General features: G+C 37.5%; 1 protein-coding gene across 1 annotated transcript; it reads left to right on the forward strand.

Moving 5' to 3' along the window:
- Window positions 1-2,268: 2,268 nt before the first annotated feature.
- dkc1 (dyskeratosis congenita 1, dyskerin) lies at window positions 2,269-14,967 on the forward strand. Its single transcript, XM_079405563.1, has 15 exons — window positions 2,269-2,327; window positions 2,909-2,964; window positions 5,660-5,746; window positions 6,076-6,167; window positions 7,067-7,251; window positions 7,352-7,416; window positions 9,094-9,220; window positions 9,740-9,870; window positions 10,192-10,335; window positions 10,420-10,540; window positions 10,722-10,840; window positions 10,921-11,024; window positions 13,214-13,262; window positions 13,343-13,501; window positions 13,838-14,967. The coding sequence occupies exons 1-15, from the start codon at window positions 2,312-2,314 to the stop codon at window positions 13,901-13,903; spliced, it is 1,521 nt and encodes a 506-aa protein (XP_079261689.1). The 5' UTR covers window positions 2,269-2,311; the 3' UTR covers window positions 13,904-14,967.
- Window positions 14,968-19,707: the final 4,740 nt, after the last annotated feature.

The raw sequence follows: 19,707 nt of genomic DNA on the forward strand, positions 1-19,707 counted from the left end.
AAAATATAGGTAGCATTTATAAAGTTTTAGTAGTTTTAATACTACAATTGATTGCTTCTGTTGTCCTCATTTGTAAGTCGTTTTGGATAAAAGCGTCTGCTAAATGACTAAATAATAATAATGTATACACACAGTGTGAGTGCAGCAGGTCATGGAAAAGTCAATGCAATTCACATTTTAAAATGTAAAGGTGTAGTTTTAACCAAGGTATGTTTTAATTTAGTTGATTTTTATTCATTTATTATTTCCCAGAATATCTTTTCTAGCTTGTGTACTACTCTAGTTTACTTGAACAAAAAATAGCTTGTGAAGTTCGTCATTTAAGTCGTTTTGGATAAAATCTTTTGCTAAATGAATACGGCGTGAATCAATGTAAATGTAAACGTAATTTTTGAATGCACTGACACACAGACATGCTGTATAACCAGTGCTGATTCCACAGATTACTTGTCTAGAGTATATTACATTTTAAAATACTCATCAGACTACAGTTAATTTATTGATTACATATTCACACAAGTCTTTGTCTTTGGAAGGCTTTAGTCTTTTAAAGACATTAAAATGCACAAATTCAAGTTACTTTTTACATGTGAAGCAGGAATTCCCAAACTTTTTTTTAAGCCAAACCTCTTTCATCTAAGTGCTATTTGAGGTACTCCTGAGATTTTAAAGTAATACGCTAAAGTAACACATGCATGTTTCTTGCCGTTTCTTCATGAACCCCGGTTTAAGAAATCTTGACAATGTTTTAGCATTTCATAGTGTTAATAAAGAATGGAATATATTTTCTTTCTCTTTGTATTTTTATACCAGTGTTGTAAGATTATCCTATTATGCGGTCATGGTCAAAAATATCGGCACCCTTGTTAAATATGATCAAAGAAGGCTGTGAAAATTAATCTGCATTGTTAATCATTTTCATCTTTTATTTAAACAATTCACAAAAATCTAACCTTTCATTGGATTGGAATAAGATTTTAAAATGTGGGGAAATATTATGAAATAAATGTTTTTCTCTAATATACATTGGCCACAATTAACTGCACCCTTTTATTCAATACTCCATTTTGCCAGTTTAACAGCTCTAAATTATCTCCTATAATGCCTGATGAGGTTAGAGAACACTTGACGAGAGATCAGAGATCATTCCTTCATCCAGAATCACTCCAGACCCTTCAGATTCACAGCTTCTACTCTTCAGCAGAAATATAGGCCCACAACATCAAAAATACAGCAGTATATTTCATTGTACACATGGGGTACCTTTTATCCCTGTGTTCACCAAACCTATCTTGAGTGTTTAGTTTCATCTGACCATAGAAGCCAGTCCCATTTGAAGTTCCAGTCGTGTCTGATAACTGAATATGCTGGAGTTTGTTTTTGGATGAGCTAGGACAACAAGATGTGGTGATGTAGGAGCTGTTTGACCAATTTTTTTTTTTAAGGTTTTCTGACCCCGAGACTCAACTATTTTCTGCAATTCTCCAGCTGTGGTCCTTGGAGAGTCTTTAGCCACTCAAACTGTCCTTCTCGCCGTGCAGGACGATATAGACACACGTCGTCTTCCAGGCAGATTCATAACATTTTCTCTTGATTGGAAATTCTTATTATTGCCCTGATGGTGGAAATGGGACTTTTCACTGCTCTAGCTCTGTTCTTAAAGCCACTTCACTAATTTGTGAAGCTCAATTATCTTTTGCTGCACATCAGAAATATATTCTTTGGTTTTTCTCATTGTGATGGATGATTAAGGAAATTTGGGCTTTGTTTTCCCTCCTATTTATATTTCTGTGAAACAGTAAGCCATGGCTGGATAATTTCATGTTTATAATCACCCTGGAGTGCTCAAAATTGTGAATATTTGAGATATTTTACTCATAAGAATTTCTAGGGGTGCCAATAATTGTGTCCAACGTGTTTTTGAGAAAAACATTTATTTCATAATGATATTTCCCCCATTTTAAATTCTTATTATCCAATTTTTTAAATAAAAGATCAAAAGGATTAACAGTGCAGATTAATTTTCACAGCCGCCTTTGATCATATTTACCAAGGGTGCCGATATTTTTGGCCATGACTGTGTTCATGTGTTAATGAGGGATTTGTGAACACGTTTATGTTGTAGATTTGTGGAGTAAAAATGTTTATATTTTGAAGTGAAAAGGCAGAGCGTCTCCTTAGAAAGAGGGCGGGGCTCTACATTTCTGGTTGCTAAAGTGCTATGATATCGCGATGCTTCATACCCCGAGATCTGAGCTCTGCAGAGAAATGCGCATGCGCGCTCAGTAACACGTGCTGCACAGCAGTGAAGATGGCGGATACAGAAGGTAAGATCATGCTTTACACGTTTGCGTTATTTTTTGTTACGTTTTCTGTAACGATGCTTAAAATTAAACTCAAAATGATTTATTTTGCGTTTTATTCACAAGTATGATGCGCTTCAGAAGTGTAAACGTAAATCGAGTTCTCGGCTTGCACCAAACGAGTAATAGAGTTCCCGCGTGCATTTAGAAATACTAGATTTATGCTTATGCATCTAATTTAAGTAATGTGTTTTACTGATGTTACTATTAGCACTAGTAGGAAATCTAAGCATATTTTCTCAACACGAATAAGCTGTGATTATTTGGCTAGTATTAAGGAAATATATATTTCTGCTTGCGTGGGCGCCTGATATCTTGTCATATTAAAATTTTAATAAATAGCCTTAATACATAACAATGCAATAAGGGATCTGAATTTAGTAGTGACGGTGGTTTAATGTAATTTAAGGCTAATAATGCAAGGTTAAACTCTTTCGGGAGCTCAGGCAGACGCCACGTGGTTCCGCAGCTAACGTTACTGCTAACTACAACCGAAGAATATTCATGATAAAATGATTTGTAACCGTGATTTATTTTGTCCTCAGTTGGATCAGCTAAGAAGAAGAAAAAGACGAAGACGTTCTCAGAAGGAGAAATTGGGGTAATGCTTTTTTTTTATATGCATGCACATTTATGAATTATCAGCAGATTACATAGCCTTTAACTTGCATGTATAGATGTATCATCAGTACACATTAATGCTGATAACTGGGTATGCCACGAGGAGAAAATGTTTACATTAAATTTTCCAAAATGAATAGTCATTTTTCATTCTTCTGAAATATTTGCATGGTTTGTGCAGGTCTTGAAGGAATACGTTACTCCACGCCCAGAATAAATATGTCCTGATCATTTATTCTCCATGTCATCCAAGATATTCATGTATTTCTTTCTTCAGTTGCAAAGAAATTAAGTTTTTTTTGAGGAAAACATTCCAATATTCAACCCTCTATGGACACCTTGGCAATTGAATCACCATTGGCTAGTACATTTTTTTTTCCCGTTTACTTGCCAGACTGATATACTCTATGTATATATATGCACCATTTTACAAAGATTACAAATATATATATATATATATATATATATATATATACACACACACACACACACACACGCACGCGTGTGTGTATATATATATGCAAGCTCTTTAAATATCTGGACGTATTCTTAACATCAGTCAGTCAAGCATTATAATATGATAATCAAGTAGGCCTATGTAATGATAGAACTTTAGTAATTTGAATTAAATCTTGTTTACCGTTTATGAATGCATGTTAGTCTTTTTAACTGAACTTAGGACTGGTGGTGGTGCTTTTTTGGTCATTCAGTGTTTCTGTAAAAAATGAACAATAATAGATGATGATGATGATTAATAAGAATTCTATTAAGAACAATATAAAACGCACTAAGGATTAATGAGCTGCTGCATTCATGAATATTAATCAGGTTAATTCACTTTCGTTAATCAAAATGGGGACGATAATAGGTGAGCGCTGGGGCTGTGCAATTTGGGGAAAAATATCAAATTGCGATTTGTATTTTTTTTTTTTTTTTTGACATTGCGATTTTTTTTTTTTTTTTTTTTTTTTTTTTTTTTTTTTTTTTTTTTTTAAATTTGCAAAGTCAAGCTTCAGCTCAATATTGTCAATAATGTGCAGCACAGTATAAGTATCGTTACCCTGCTGAAAAAAACAATAGAAGCCATCACAGAAATTCTTATAGTTTCCATAAAAACCATTACAAGATGTGTTTTTTGTTTTGGGCATTATTGCAATAGGAATTACTGTTGTTCTATTGGTTGCCATCTGCTAGATTACATCCCACCAATAGAATGCATCAAATACCAGCAGACAGCATTATAGTTAAAACCAATACAATTCCCATTATAACCCTTAAATACATTACATTTTCTATTGTGTTTTGGGAGGGGTTCTACTTTTTTTTTTTTTTTTTTTTTTTTTTTTTTTTTTTTTTTTTTTCCTTCTGCAGGGAAGATTATAATGGTATTACTATTTTTTTTTTTTTTTTACAGAATTACTGAATTTCACAGGAAAGATGTTTATTTTTTATAAATAAAGAACTGTATTTCTTTTGTCAATTATTAGAGCATTACATGTTACATGGGCTGATTTGTTTATTTTTAAGTATTTGGGATTTTAAGAACAAGTGGTAAATGTGCTGAATGTTTAATTTCATCCAAGTGGAATTGAAGTGAAGCGAGTATGAGAAGCATTCAGAGACACGGGCTTTGTGTGCGGTCTTCTGAATTGGCGAACAAACTTATTTCAAATTAATCTGTTGGGGAGATAAAATGTGTAAGAGCGTTCATGTAGCCTACTAATAAAAACATCTAAAAATGTATCTATCATCCATTCAGATGAACTGGGAAAAAAAAAGCACAGGTCGCTTGATGGAGAGTGAAACTCTGAAGCGTGTTCGGAGAGTGAAAATATATCTGTGCTAAACTTATATACTTGGCTTCCAACTCACACACTGGCGAGTAAAATCTGTGAACTTATTAGCCAGTGGCTAATTCAGTCATTTAGTCGCCCAAGATTGAGTTGCATATGTAGAGGGTTGAATATTTCTCTCCATATAGTGGACTTAAATGGTGCTCAACGGATTGAAGGTTACAAATGCAGTCATAATGGAAGTCATGAATTCGTGAAGTCATGGCATTAAATGTTAAATTTTTTTTTCCTAATGTTTCTTTATTTTAATACAAATAAATAGATGTCCTTGTCTTAAGGTACTTGATTTCCTTTATGCAAAATGAAGATATGAAATCTTGTTTTGAGAGAGAACAAAATGTGAATGTATACTGAACATGAACAAATATCGGTCGATATAACTCTTCGCTTCTAAATTTAGTTGATTTTTCTGAGCCCGTTGGCAGATTTTAAAACATAAATTCACTTAATTCAGATTAGTTTCACAGAAAACAAGATTTGTGTAATTTTGAAGTTTTAAAGTAAATGTATCTTGATTTGAGAACCTTGAGACACTTTCACTGGTCAACAAGACAGAAATGTTGAGAAAGAACATCCCATTTTGCAATGACACATTTTCGTAAAATGTTATCATCCTAAAACCTGCAGAAACCCTGTATTTGACCACTGAATAGACCGTTCTTAGTTACATGTTTCTAAGACGCGTTAAAACCAGAATTGATGACTTGTACAGAATTATTGTAGTATTGAATTTTGGTATGACAACACCACCTGATTTCAATCTAGATGTTGGTCATTTTCAAATTCAGCTTCCTAATACATTTCTTAAATTGTTGCCTTCAGGAGATTCAAGAATGTGGAGACTTCCTCATCAAACCTGAATCTAAGGTCGCAAGATTGGACACGTCTCAATGGCCGTTACTGCTGAAGGTTGGTGTCTGATTACCCACAGATCCTCTCACTGAGTGCATGTGTGGCGTGATGAACGTGTTTATCCATTCGCCGAGCGCTGCTGGTTCTGTCCCTCAGCGGCCTTGTGGTCCGTTCTGGGCTGCAGGGTTACAGCGGTCTGGTTCTGCTCGGCTGCTCCAATGTTCTATTGGGTCGACCGCGGCGGGATCTGATGCGCTGGTGCTAGGGTCAGACCGGTTCTGGCAAAGACGAGTAGACGTGTCTGATCACACATGCAAACTTAGGTTTTGATATAGTCGCTTCTGCTTTGTGTTCTTGTTGTGACCTATAAACCTGCTCCTCTACAGAACTTCGATAAGCTCAACATCCGGACGGCTCATTACACTCCTCTGCCACATGGCTCGAATCCACTCAAGAGGAACATACATGATTATGTCAGGTATGAAATCATTAATAAGTAATTGGGATGTAACGATGCACCATGAGCCGGTTGAAAATCTAAAAAAATGTGCCGGTTGAGATGTTAAATGATTCACGATACCGTTGGGTGTGGGGGTTTATATGAGTGCATCTCTGTGGAGAACTGACTGTCTTCAGAAGAGTTTAGATGGTATTTTCTTTAATTTTGTCTCTGTGTAATGCATGTGAAAGCAGAGTTTTTAAGCCCAGCGCTGCTTTGTTTACGGCGATAACCAAAGAAACACTGTATCGCTGCTGTTACATAAGCGCCACCTGCTGTCAGAGAGTGAATCTGCATCTCATTCACTCCATCTGCTGGTTGTTCGTTCTGATGTTTAATGTAGTATAGTTTCACAAAGCAAATCGGTTTTCTGAAACGGAAACCGCTCAGGCTGCATGTATTCGGCTTCTTTGTTTGGATCGTGATTTAAAAGGCAGTAGTTGCCTCCCATTTTAAATAGAAAGAGCACAGGCAAAGCCTTAATTTGTTTATATGACGAGATTATCTTTGTTTTATTTAGGTTTTTGTTTTAATTTTAGCGTTTAATTTTCTCAAAGAAATGTGCAGCATTTTATCTGAGAAATAATAATAAAAGGACACCTTTTCATTTATAATTTGCCTAAAATATAATTGTTAAAATCGTGAGAATCCTATCATGAAATAAGTATCGTGTATCGTGGTGAGTTGAGTGAACTGTTACATCCCTAAAGTATTTGTCATGACACACAGCCACATGATGTGATGTAGATTGCAGTAGCACTCTGTGCAAAGATGACTAGCTATCTATCACCCTTGACTGATGGTTTCTCCAAAAATGCAAGGTTATGAGTTGTACCATGAGTTCCTACAAGTTTTTTTTTTTTTATCTATCCGCCCAGGACTGGTTTCATTAATCTGGACAAACCTGCAAACCCCTCTTCCCATGAAGTCGTGGCTTGGATCAAGAGAATTCTTCGTGTGGACAAAACAGGCCACAGCGGCACTCTTGACCCTAAAGTCACGGGCTGCCTGATCGTGTGTGTGGATCGAGCTACACGACTGGTCAAGTCTCAGCAGAGCGCAGGTGGGTCTGTCGTAACGCTGCCACATCAAGACTTTGATATGTTCACACTCACAATAAAATTAGTGGCCTCTCCTTACTACTCTTGTGCCCTTGCTTTTAGGCAAAGAGTATGTGGGCATAGTACGGCTGCACAATGCACTAGAGAACGAGCACCAGCTAGCCAGGGTAAGTAGGACTGTGCTTTAAACTAGTCGAGTTGGTACTGTATATACGCTGATGTTAGAAATCTTTTTTTAAAATGTATATTTTCTTTAATTCTAAAGAGGTACTTTTGTATGTTAAGAAATTGGACCAAAAAACATTAATAGAGTCCTTATAGAATCCATTTGCATGAACTTTTGAAAGCCATTATTAGTAATGTTAAAGCAAGCTTATGTAAATGTGCAGAATTGTGACTAAGGGATATTCTTAGCTCAGTCAACAGTGCTTGTCCCATGATGTTGGTTACTACAATTAATTTTGACTGGTCCTTTAACCCTGTAAAGCCTGAAATATGAAATGGACAGAAAAATCAAAGGTTTATTGAGCCTTTAGGCAAAATCTAAAATGTCTGCACATGCATTTTTGATACATGAGGCCTTTATGGCTCATATAGTATGATTTAGTGAGAATATGGAGCCCAGAGGTTTATTCAGAGGCTCAAACTGGGCAAAATGCTCAAGTTTGGTGCAGGTGCTGTTATTTGTATGGACAAAAAGATTAAATGCTTTGTTTGATAAAAACATAATACAGTTCAATCCAATGGTGATTGAGAGATGAACAAATAAACGTTCCTCAAAAGCCTGATGATGATCATATTTGAGACTCACTGATTTTTCTAAAAAAAAAATGTCTGGGTAATCAAGTCAAGCGCAGCTGCTTTAGTCCAGTAAGTATTCATCTGGAAATATTGCTAATATCAAAGTTATTTTTACTTCATAAAGATCAGTAAATATTTCACAGCAAAAATGCATGAAGCACAAGTGGAAGTGAACATTTGTAGTTATACTAAAATATATTTTTCTTCATGGAAAAAAATGTAGTAGATTGTGAACAACAGCATTATTAGAGAAGTTTTGATTGATCGTTTAGGGGCCTTAAATTATCAAATTTGAAACTAGGTTTTATTGGGTTAAAACAAATCTGGTTGTTCTCTCCTTAGATTTAAAAAGAATAAAAATGCGTCTGGTGGGACGAGTCAAACACAACCAATAAAACAAACACATGCAAGACATTTGTTAATCAGATCAATATTAAAATCAGAGTGAAGAAACATGAAAGATTTGAGCACATTTTTTTGGCCAAGTTACATTTTACACTCTATAAAAAAAAATTGTGCACATGATGGTTTAAATCGCGGCATCAGCAATCATTGTCAAATTAAAAATGTCTAACAGGCCTTTAGTTTGGCAAAAAAACAACAAAACAGTGAGTTCTTGTTTGTGGTAATCAACAATATGCTGCGAATGCAGTCGTTTGAGTCTAACTTGTATTGAACTCAATATTTAATTGTACGTGACCCAACTGCGTTTTCCTTCTGACATTGAGGTTCTGATGTCTTGAATACTTCTCTTCATTCAGCAGATAGTGTAGGTTGTTAGCGTGGCGGTTCGCTGTTGTGTGATGATGAGCTTGTTTTATCCATTCTCTGAGTGTCTCCGGGCCTCCTCTCTCTCTGGTCTCCTGCTGTCTGCTGCAGTGTTCTTCTGCAGCCGCTGGTCTGGAGGATCATGCAGGTTTGGAGGGCCTGGTTTCACCAAAGAAGAGCTGACACGTCTGAACACGTACACACGGACCGTGTGACTGTAAATGGCTACAGGACGTCTGAGAGAGATTCTGAGTGTTTTGTGCTTTTCTCTGCAGGCTCTGGAGTGTTTGACAGGAGCCCTGTTCCAGAGGCCTCCGCTCATCGCCGCTGTGAAGCGCCAGCTGCGAGTGCGAACCATCTATGACAGCAAACTTATTGAATATGATCCAGAGAGACGATTAGGTAGGAACTTTTAAAAGGATTAATTGAAGACCACGTGAAATCTGCACCTTATTTCTATTTACGTTTTACAAAAAGCTGGGTGATACAATTTGTCGATAACGTTAATCTATGGACACTTTTACTTTGGATTCATCTAACAGTGATCCTACAGTAAAATAAATGGAGCAGCATAAAATGCTAAGTAACGCATAGGTTAATTTTTATGGAGTAACGCAACATTGTAATGCAGTACTTTTAAAAGTAATTTTCCCCAACACTGTTCGTAAGTAAATATCAATAGCGTTTGATATGGAAAATATTGTGATTTGTTTTTAGCCGTATCACCCAGCCATATTGTGAATGCAGTTGGATGTTGACTCTTATTTTGAAGCCACATGATGTGATGTAGATTGCAGTAGCACTCTGTGCAAAGATGACCAGCTATCTATCACCCTTGACTGATGGCTTTTATGCCCTACAATGACTTTGTTTGAAAAGTGCAAGATTGAGAGTAATTGTGTGCTCTCATATGGTGTGCAGGTATTTTCTGGGTGAGCTGTGAAGCGGGCACATACATCCGGACTCTGTGTGTTCATATGGGTCTGCTGCTGGGAGTTGGCGGTCAGATGCAGGAGCTGCGGCGAGTGCGCTCCGGTGTGATGGGTGAAAAGGTACGTCGATAACTTGTTCGCTGAAGTCTGCAGAACCAAAGTGTTGAGTTCAGATCTGGGCTTTCTCCCCAGTTCTGGTAATTAATCTTTGATACAGAAAATGGCTGGATGACAATAGAAAGACGAAGTGGTTATGCTTTGACCACCTTTATAGAACTTCAACCTACATTAAACTACATGCATTGCATGAACAATTACAATATTTACTTGCATAAAATGCAAAGGTTCAAATGTTTGCATCAGAAACTTTTAATTCATCTGTTGCAAGACTTTTGAATGATCAAGGCCACATTGGCTGATACCAGTGTTTGTTTCTCCAAGGATAACCTGGTGACCATGCATGACGTGATGGATGCCCAGTGGCAGTTTGACCACAACAAAGACGAGTCTTACCTGAGGAGAGTGATCTACCCTCTGGAAAAACTCCTCATCTCCCACAAAAGGATCGTCATGAAGGACAGCGCTGTATGAAAACTTGTTCATTATGCAATTCAAAGTTCCAGACCAGTTTTGAAGTCGGCCGGTCTAATGATGCTTTTTGTGTAACAGGTGAACGCTATATGTTACGGCGCTAAGATCATGCTACCAGGCGTCCTGCGGTATGAAGATGGTATCGAAGTGAATCAAGACATAGTCATTATAACTACAAAAGGAGAAGCCATTTGCACAGGTAAATGTTAACACATCTCTCAGCCCCAGCATGTACCGTTTTAAACCACATGATGTGATATAGATTTCATGAGCATTACTGCAAAGATGACCGTCTATCTATCACCCAAGACTGATGGCTGTGTGAGATACTGGCCACGTGTCTTTTAGCAGATTTCAGTTTTATTTTATTTTATTCTCAGCGGTTGCCCTGATGACAACAGCAGTCATATCCACATGTGACCACGGTATTGTCGCCAAAATCAAGAGGGTCATTATGGAGCGAGACACGTATCCGCGCAAATGGGGCCTCGGACCGAAGGTGAGAAACGTTCAGAGAAGTCACGCTGCTAATTGGTGAAATCGGCGTTTACGTGTATTTTAAAAATTCATGCATTTCAGGCCAGTCAGAAGAAAATGATGATCCAAAAAGGACTTCTAGACAAACATGGCAAACCGAATGGCAGCACCCCTACAGACTGGAAAGAGGGCTACGTAGACTACAGGTACACTTACATCTGAGCCGATATTTAATGTTTTACTTATGAAGATCACAAACATATCACATCTTTATTTTCAACACAACAGCAGTAATAATAGGACAAATAAATGGTGCATTTCATAAGGGAGTCTATCAGCTTTGCAAATGCCATTTTTGATTTAAGAATTTCTTCCTGTTGCATCAAAAGAATCTTGTAATGACATAAAATTATTTCTGATGTCAAAATAGACTGGAAGGATGTGTTAGGTCAGTGATGTAGTCTTTAAATGCATGCATGGCACAAATTACAGCTCCATTTTGGTGGAAAACAGAGCATTTGTTGCCTCTGACTCCACAGTGCTCATTCTAACAGAAGAGAAACATCACACTAAATAACGTCAAATCACTTATGCAGTTAGTCTAATGGGTGCCAAACAAAAGAGAATTTTTATAGTCATTATCGTCTTAAAAACATTGAGTAGATATTTCATAGTTTACAAATATTTTGATTTAACACTAAGGCTACATTGTGGAATTGCATAGTTTTATATTTTAATATTCATATAACAGCAAATGTTGAAAAGACTGACTCATTCAGAAACTAAGCAAGTGTTTTTATGAATCATTGACTCGCATGTTAATATTGTTTCAAAAAGGAAACTCAGTTCGTTGAATTGTATAAAATCACTTTTCAATCATGTAGATATTTGGAGAAACAACAGCACTCTTGCTAAACGCTTTCATATGATCTTAATATAAGACACAGCCATATAGGAGCATTTTTGCTGTCGTATCTTGAATTTTAGGGTGTATAACTGCATTCTTAGGGGAATAGGGATGTGCAGCTCCATAACTGAGGCCGATGGGATGCGCATCTCGATACATAGCCAACGATATGATCAACCTCAGTCACTGTGACTACTTATGCTGGAAAGCTAACCTGGTTCAGGCTAAGCTGAGCTCCTCTAACACTGACCAATAGGAATGCAATATTACCACTGACTCTCTCACATACGATCATAGCCATGCAGCCTTTCTCTCTGGTTTTATAACAGCTGTAGCTTTTATAGTTAGAACAGATAGCATTAAGACATTACAATCTAACATTGCTCTTTAAAGCATTAACAATCACTAAAATCTAACTGCTAAGAAACACATTAACTCATCTGAGCTTAGTAATTAGGACTGTATTAGCTTACGTTTTATTTACCCATTACAATAGTCCCTTTACAGTTACTGCCGCCATATAATGCATATTTGACTTAATTATGTGTGCATGCAATTAAGTGTGCATGCAGCGCGTAAGCCCACTCCTGACAGCAAAATGGATACATTTACTTGACTTCCTAACATTGACATGTCACGAGTATATTTTTCATCTGTAAGTTATGCACTGAGGAAAACAACACGTCACAATATATTCGCTGTTTGCCATGCTGGATCAATTTGATCCATGATCGACATTGAAGGGCTGCTTAAGAATAAGTGAGCACAAATTAGTTTGTCTGAATTTACATAGTTTATAACCGCTTTAGCCTTGATTGATTTGTTGGGTTATTTCAAGTCAGGTTTTGGACTTTAATCCCCACTTTTCCTCGAGTCACTGTGTTGTTGTGATTCGTCATATTCACGCGCATCGGTGATGAAAGAACACGCTTTAGAAACAGTTTCAAGAGGAGAAATCAATCTACCTATAAAATATATATGCAACACAGGTATATAGGTCACAGATTATTGGTCACTTTCTAAACAAAAGTGTGGCGCATCCAGTAGTAATTATATATAAATCAATTTTTACCGATGCAAATGTTAGAAACTATGCATGGCTATACAAATGCCAACTTGTATCCGATGCATGCTTTTTAAACCGATGCATTAACTTTTTTTTGCCGATGCACCGAGCGAATCGGGGAATCTTCCCATCCCAATAGGCTACATTATACAGTTGTGTCCTGTTTCATAAAACAAGTTTACCAAATAAGCCAGGTTCATTTCAGTTAGACTGACTTGTTTAGAACCAAATCAACTGAAAATAAGTCAGACTAATTAAAATAAACCGGTCTTATTTGGTAAACTTGTTTCATTAATTTGAACACATTTTATTCATCAGATTAATGCGCTCAATTGATGGCCACAAACACTCACACGCTTCCTTTAGACTCCTGAGCTGCATTGGTTTGGAACTAAATTAATGTTTAGTTTTTCCTCTCCTAGCACATCCAAGGTGAAAAAGAGTGCCGAGGCTGCTCAGACGTCATCAAAGGTATGATTTCTGGAGCGCATGGATACATTTGCACTTTTTCATATTGGTATTGAATTAACAATTTTTCTGGGGTATTCTAGAGGAAGCGAGATGGGAGCGGAAGCGAAAGTGAAGCTGCGGCTGCTAAGGACACAAAGACGGAAGAAATCAAGAAGGAGAAAAAGAAAAAGAAGAAAGAAAAGAAATTGAAGCCAGCAGAAGAGGCAGCGGCTGAGGCTCCAGCAGAGGAAGAAACTAAGGCGAGTAATATTTTTCAAAGCCTGTTAAATGTTAAAAAGGACTACATTATGCCGCAATATTTAATGACATAAATTGAGGGAAAAATACATTTAAGAGACCTCCGTAGCAGTATTGATATCAATGATACTGGCCTTCATTATTAATAGGTTACTTCGTAAAAAGATGCCATTAAAGACATTTCAAATATAACCATGTGTCTACATTTATTTTGAGATTTGACTGAAATTATAACTAAATATATTAACAGACAATTGGTCACGATTTATTACAGAAAAGTTTTATCTTTAATTGATTGACAGCACTAATTCTGAACGTACTCTCTCTCTCTCACACAGGTTACGGAGAGCGCAAAGAAGAAGAAAAAGAAAAAGCCCAAGGATGCCAAGGCTGACTCAGAATGAACAGACTCGTGTGATATTATTGCGCCAGTGAATTTAACAGCAGACTTGTCAAATGGAAACTCTTTCAGCCACCTGTCAGTGTTCAGTGTCATAGTGGACGGCGGGTTGGTCAAAGGCCATGAGTTTGCCTGTAAATGGTTGCGGTTAAGTTTCTTTTTTTTTTTTTATACCGTCCAAATGAAACCCATGTTGCCTGGCTTTATTCATGTATTTGAATGGAGTTTTTTTTTTTATTATTGTTGTAAATACAGAAATTGTAATCCTGTAATCAAATGAAACATGACTGACTTTTTACAAAAGAAAAAAAGCCTCTTTTCCTTCAATGTCCATTCAGTGGCTGCTGGGACCCTTTCATCACACGTTGCTGCAGGGTTCGCAGTCTTATTGAAAATCTGTTTAGTTGTCAGAGTTTCTTCATTTCCATTTCAGTAGCAAAGAATTCATAGCTTTATTCTCATATAGTATGATACAGGAAAATATAGAGATCATATTTGAGGAAAGAAAAAAACTAGCAATAACATGCCATCTGGTGGAGTTTCTGATAATTTTATGGCTGAGAAGATATAATTCTGATGGCTTTTGAATCAGTCAGGTTTATGCATTAAATGCAGTCTGTTGTATAAATCAGTTGTAACTGATAATCAGTGGGCTCTATAGGCCTACAACAGTCATCTGCATCACAGAAAATAGACCGTTTATTGCATTGCACCAAGCAAGTTACACACACACGTATATCTTCAATGCAATAAACTGCGCTCTCTCTATATAACAGACAAATATTTTTGGGGCCACTGCACAAAGGAAATATCTGTCTGTCTTACTGGAAGAATAAAGAAAATATATGTATATAAGATTGAACAGTTAAAAGGATAATTCACCCATAAAATGCTACTCTGTCATCATTTACCCACTCTTATGTTATTCCAAACCTGTATGCTTTGCTATGTGGAAAAAGATGCTATGGAAGTTAATGGCTATACCAGCAACTGTTTGACAGCGCTATCAGACAGAACAATCCCTTAAAGCACACTGTTAATTGTTAAAATAAATCTCTAAATTGGCTTATCTTAGTGTGTAATTATAATTATTATATTTACACAGTAATTATACACTTAGAACCACACAAAGATTAATAAAACACAAACAGGTGATATGCTGTAAAATATACTGAAATGTGTTTTGGATGTGTTGTTTTAACACTTTTAATAAGCTACCTAAACATTTTACAGTAATTCATACACAAATGCAATCATTCGTCATTAAACACTATATGTGTGTGTGTATATATACAGATGACGTCAAAACTTTACGTACACCTTTCAGAATCTGCAAAATGTTAATTATTTTACCAAAATAAGAGGGATCATACAAAATGCATGTTATTAATTAGTACTGACCTGAATAAGATATTTCACATGAAAGATGTTTACATATAGTCCACAAGAGAAAATAATAGCTGAATTCAAAAGTTTACATTTGATTCTTAATACTGTGTTGTTACCTGAACGATCCAAAGCTGTGTTTTTGTTTTTTTTGTTAAGTGATTGTTCATGAGTCCCATGTTTGTCCTGAACAGTTAAACTGCCTGCTGTTCTTCAGAAAAATCCTTCAGCTCCCACAAATTCTTTGGTTTTCCAGCATTTTTGTGTATTTGAACCCTTTTCAACAATGACTGTATGATTTTGAGATCCATCTTTTCACGCTGAGGACAAATGAGGGACACATATGCAACTATTACAGAAGATTCAAACACTCACAGATGCTCCAGAAGGAAAAACCATGCATTAAAGATGAGAAAAGCAAGCAATTTGGATGCTAAAAGAAAAGAGGATGTCAGTTATAGCTATAGCAAAAACAAAGGGCATGGAGAAATCAAGAGTTTGGAAACCACCAGCGACACCAGCAACCAACAACGACCTGATCAGCTGAGAAAACAACAGTAGTTGATGACAGACAAATCATAAAAGCTGTGAAAATGAATCCTAAAAGACGTGTCTGTAAAATCACCAACAACTTCCAGAAAGCTGGGGTGATGCTCTGACAATCTACTGTCCTCAGGAGACTTTGACACAGAATTACAGATGCTACACAGCAAGATGCAAACCTCTGACCAGCACCAAACATAGAAAGACAAGATTAGAGTTTGCAAAAAAGCACAAAGGTGAGCCAGAAGAGTTTTGGAACTGTGTTTATGGACCGATGAGACAAAGATGAACCTTCATCTAAGTGATGGGAAAGCAAAAATGTGGAGAAAAAGAGGAAACTGCAATGATCCCAAGCATACAGCCTCATCTGTAAAGCATGGTGGAGGTGGTGTCATGGCATGGGCATGCATGGCTGTCTCTGGAACAGGCCGTCTCAACTTTACTGATGACTTAATGTATGATGACAGTAGCAGAATGAATTTGGACGGGTACAAAGTCATCTTGCCTACCAATATTCAAGAAAATGCCACCAGATTAATTGGGAAGTGCTTCATATTGCATCAGGACAATGACCCAAAACACCCTGCCAGTTCAGTCAAGGAATTTATAAGGGCAAAGAAATGGAAAGTCTTAGCTTGCTCAAGTCAATCTCTAGATTTAAATCTGATTGAACATGAATTTCACCAGCTGAAGAGGAGAGTAAAGGCAGAAACTCCCCAAAACAAGCAACAATTGGAATTGGCTGCATTAAAGGCTGGGAAAAGCATTTCAAAGGATGAGACCAAGAGTCTGGTGATGTCTATGGGTCACAGACTCACTGCTGTGATTGTGTGCAAGGGATCTGCAACTAAATAATAGCTTTTAATCTTTTATATCTGTCTTATGTTCAACTGTCCCAATACTTATGTGGGATGAACTCTAAAAGTGCTGTTCGTTTAATTTGGTAAAACATGTATGTGTTGAAACGGCTAATAATAAAATGTGACATTCTGTAGTTTTGTCTCATATTCATCTTTTAATCATATTTGCAAATGTCTTGACTCCACAGCCAACAGAGCAATTTTGTCTTTACTGTTCCAATACTTTTGGAGGGGACTGTATAGGCCTATATATTTCTCATACAGCACTGACACCCATCGACCACACGGCTGCGCTCCATCCCCCTCCTGAAGAGGCGGCTGCGGTTACTGACGGAGGCGAGCGGGGGAGAAAGAAGACAGGGTTGGGCTAGTTTTACACTGTTGCTGTGGGTTAATGGTTTGACAAATAGCATGACTACTACTATATTCTACTATACCATATTGAACTATTATATTCTACCAATGATACAACTTAAAGGGTTAGTTAGTTCACCCAAAAATTACAATTCTGTCATTAATTACTCACCCTCATGTCATTCCAAACCCATAAGACTCTCTGTCCCTCCATAGACAGCAAGGTTACTACCACGATCAAGGTCCAGAAACGTAGCAAGGACATCAGTAAAATAGTCCATGTGACATCAGCGCTTCAACCATAATTTTACGAAGCTACGAGAATACTTTTATGTGCAAAGAAAATAAAAATAATGACTTTATTCAACAATTCTCCTCCCGTATGCAGCGGCGTGCCGCCATTATGGAGAGAGTATTGATGCATGCACTGACGCATGGTTTTGTTTTGTTGTTTTATCAAAAATATCTTAATTTGTGGTCTGAAGATGAACAAAGGTCTTACGGGTTTGGAACGACATGAGGGTGAGTACTTAATGACAGAATTGTCATTTTTGGGTGAACTATCCCTTTAACAGTATTGTGACGGAGGGCCTCTGGTATAGGGAGCCTTATGGCAATTGCATATTTAGAGTTTTTGTATTTGGAATAAGGTCTCTGGGCAATTTCTGTTTTGCTACGCAGACCTGGCCACCCTGAGGAGACGGGGGACAGAAAACCAAGAAGAAGAGGCAGAAAAAGAGCAGGCTTTTGAGGCTTGCCTCGTTTTTTCTCTTGTTTCTCAATAAGACGTCTCTTAATCATTTACACATAATATAAAAATCGAAATCATAACTTAAAATTAAGTACTTTTTCACAATGTGATAAATGTTTTATACAGATAAGAACATTTAATATTTGTACAAAATTTGTATTAATATTTGTATAAAGTTTTAAATAATGCAGCCCTACCTGCTTTAACAAAACATGTTCATAAATTATGTCTAATTGTACAACTTTGTGTTTCAGGTTCCTCTGTTGGTCATGGTGGAAAGCGTCAGCCTTGCATCTGGCTTGAGGTGGTAGTTTTTGCATTCTGCAGAACTTTTCGTTTTAGTTAAGTTAGTTAAGCATTGCACCATCCAATCATATTTTTATATAATGGAGTCGCCCAGGGCTTCCCAGAGCTCCCAGTCAAGTTCATGCTAAAAGATCTAATAACCTTAATAACCAATCACATTTCAGCCTTGACGTCACTGAATTTCAGTCAGAGGTGTGCGACACTCAATCGCTGTTTACGGATACCATAGGAATAAATGAGAAGTGCCGTAAGCTGAATCCCACCTGTCGCAAAAAGTCAGTGACTTCTCTTATAAAACAGCATTTTTTTTCATGGTAAACTCTAAACAATACTTTTGGATTGAACTATTTTTAGTGTAAAACATGTCGAAGATTAGCAGATAGGTTGTCGATTCATTAAATGATGAGCCATTTCCTCTAAAAAGCTGTTTATTCAGCATAGTGAAGCCTCTCCTTCATTGACATCCATTTAAAAAATAAAAAATAAATAGGCCTCTGGTCTACTTTTCCAAGTACTGCCAAAACAGAAGCGTTAGCATTAGCCGTTACGCTTTTTTTGGATAAAGGTTGCAGGCTTACATTTTAGTGGCTTTGCCAGAGACTTAGTGTCATGGATGTAACAGACATTTCAGTCATGGCCACAGAGTAGGGTGGCCAAATGTGCCATTTATACAGGAGCATAAGGAGCCGTCTGCTCTGCCCTCTATAGCTATCTATCTCTATCTGTGTGTATAAGTGCAAACAGCCAAAACCTGGATATTTTAGGCAATATAGAAATCCTGGCAATGACGTGTCCTGTAAAAATGGCACGTATGGTCACCCTACCACAGAGCTCCCGGTCTCAGACACCTTAGATCCAAAATCCATGTGAAAACAACTATAAAGTATTCCTGTTGCTGCAGAAGCTGCTGAGGCTCCACAGAGTCTCCTGACTTGAAAATCGAAGGATTCAACAGCTTCACAGGTCCCAGAGATCCCTCACACCGCAGCTCCACAGGTTCCTGCCACAGGCACTGCGCTTCCAAAGCTGCTCCAGAAATAACTGTGATTGCCCCCCTGAACACCGCTGCTCCAGAACCGGCTGAGGTCAGAGAGGTCAGAGTCTCAAGCACCACAAAAGTTACTCAACAGGGTATCATTTCAGAACTACCCTGGTCCCAGAGTTTCTTGAAGGTTCCTGCTGCTGCAGCCCTAGATCCCACTGCATTTCCAGAGCTCTGTGTTATGGCAGCTCCAGTTGCAAAGCTTCCCAGAGGCTCCTGACATGACCAACCGTGCCACACTGTCCGCCACAAAGGTTCCTCCCAAAATGGGTCAGAAGCTGCCAAAATAGTTCCAGGCAAGGTTTCCTGTCGTAGCCTCAGCCAGAGTTGGTCTCCAAAGCTGCTTCAGTCCCTCTCTACCCCTCTAGTCAGAGAGGTTCCTACTAAAGCTGCTCTGGTCCAAGAAGAGTCTGTCACAGCTGCATCAGTGGATCAGTGTTTCCCGTCACTGGTGTGATTCCTCCATTAATATATTACACCTGTGTGCCACATTAAAAAGACCTGGAAATATTAACCATACTTCAGTTCTAGAGAGAAATAAGCCTCTTGTTTTACAAGTTTATTAA

Source organism: Barbus barbus, assembly GCF_936440315.1.
Source record: "Barbus barbus genome assembly, chromosome: 43".
Lineage (NCBI taxonomy): Eukaryota > Metazoa > Chordata > Actinopteri > Cypriniformes > Cyprinidae > Barbus > Barbus barbus.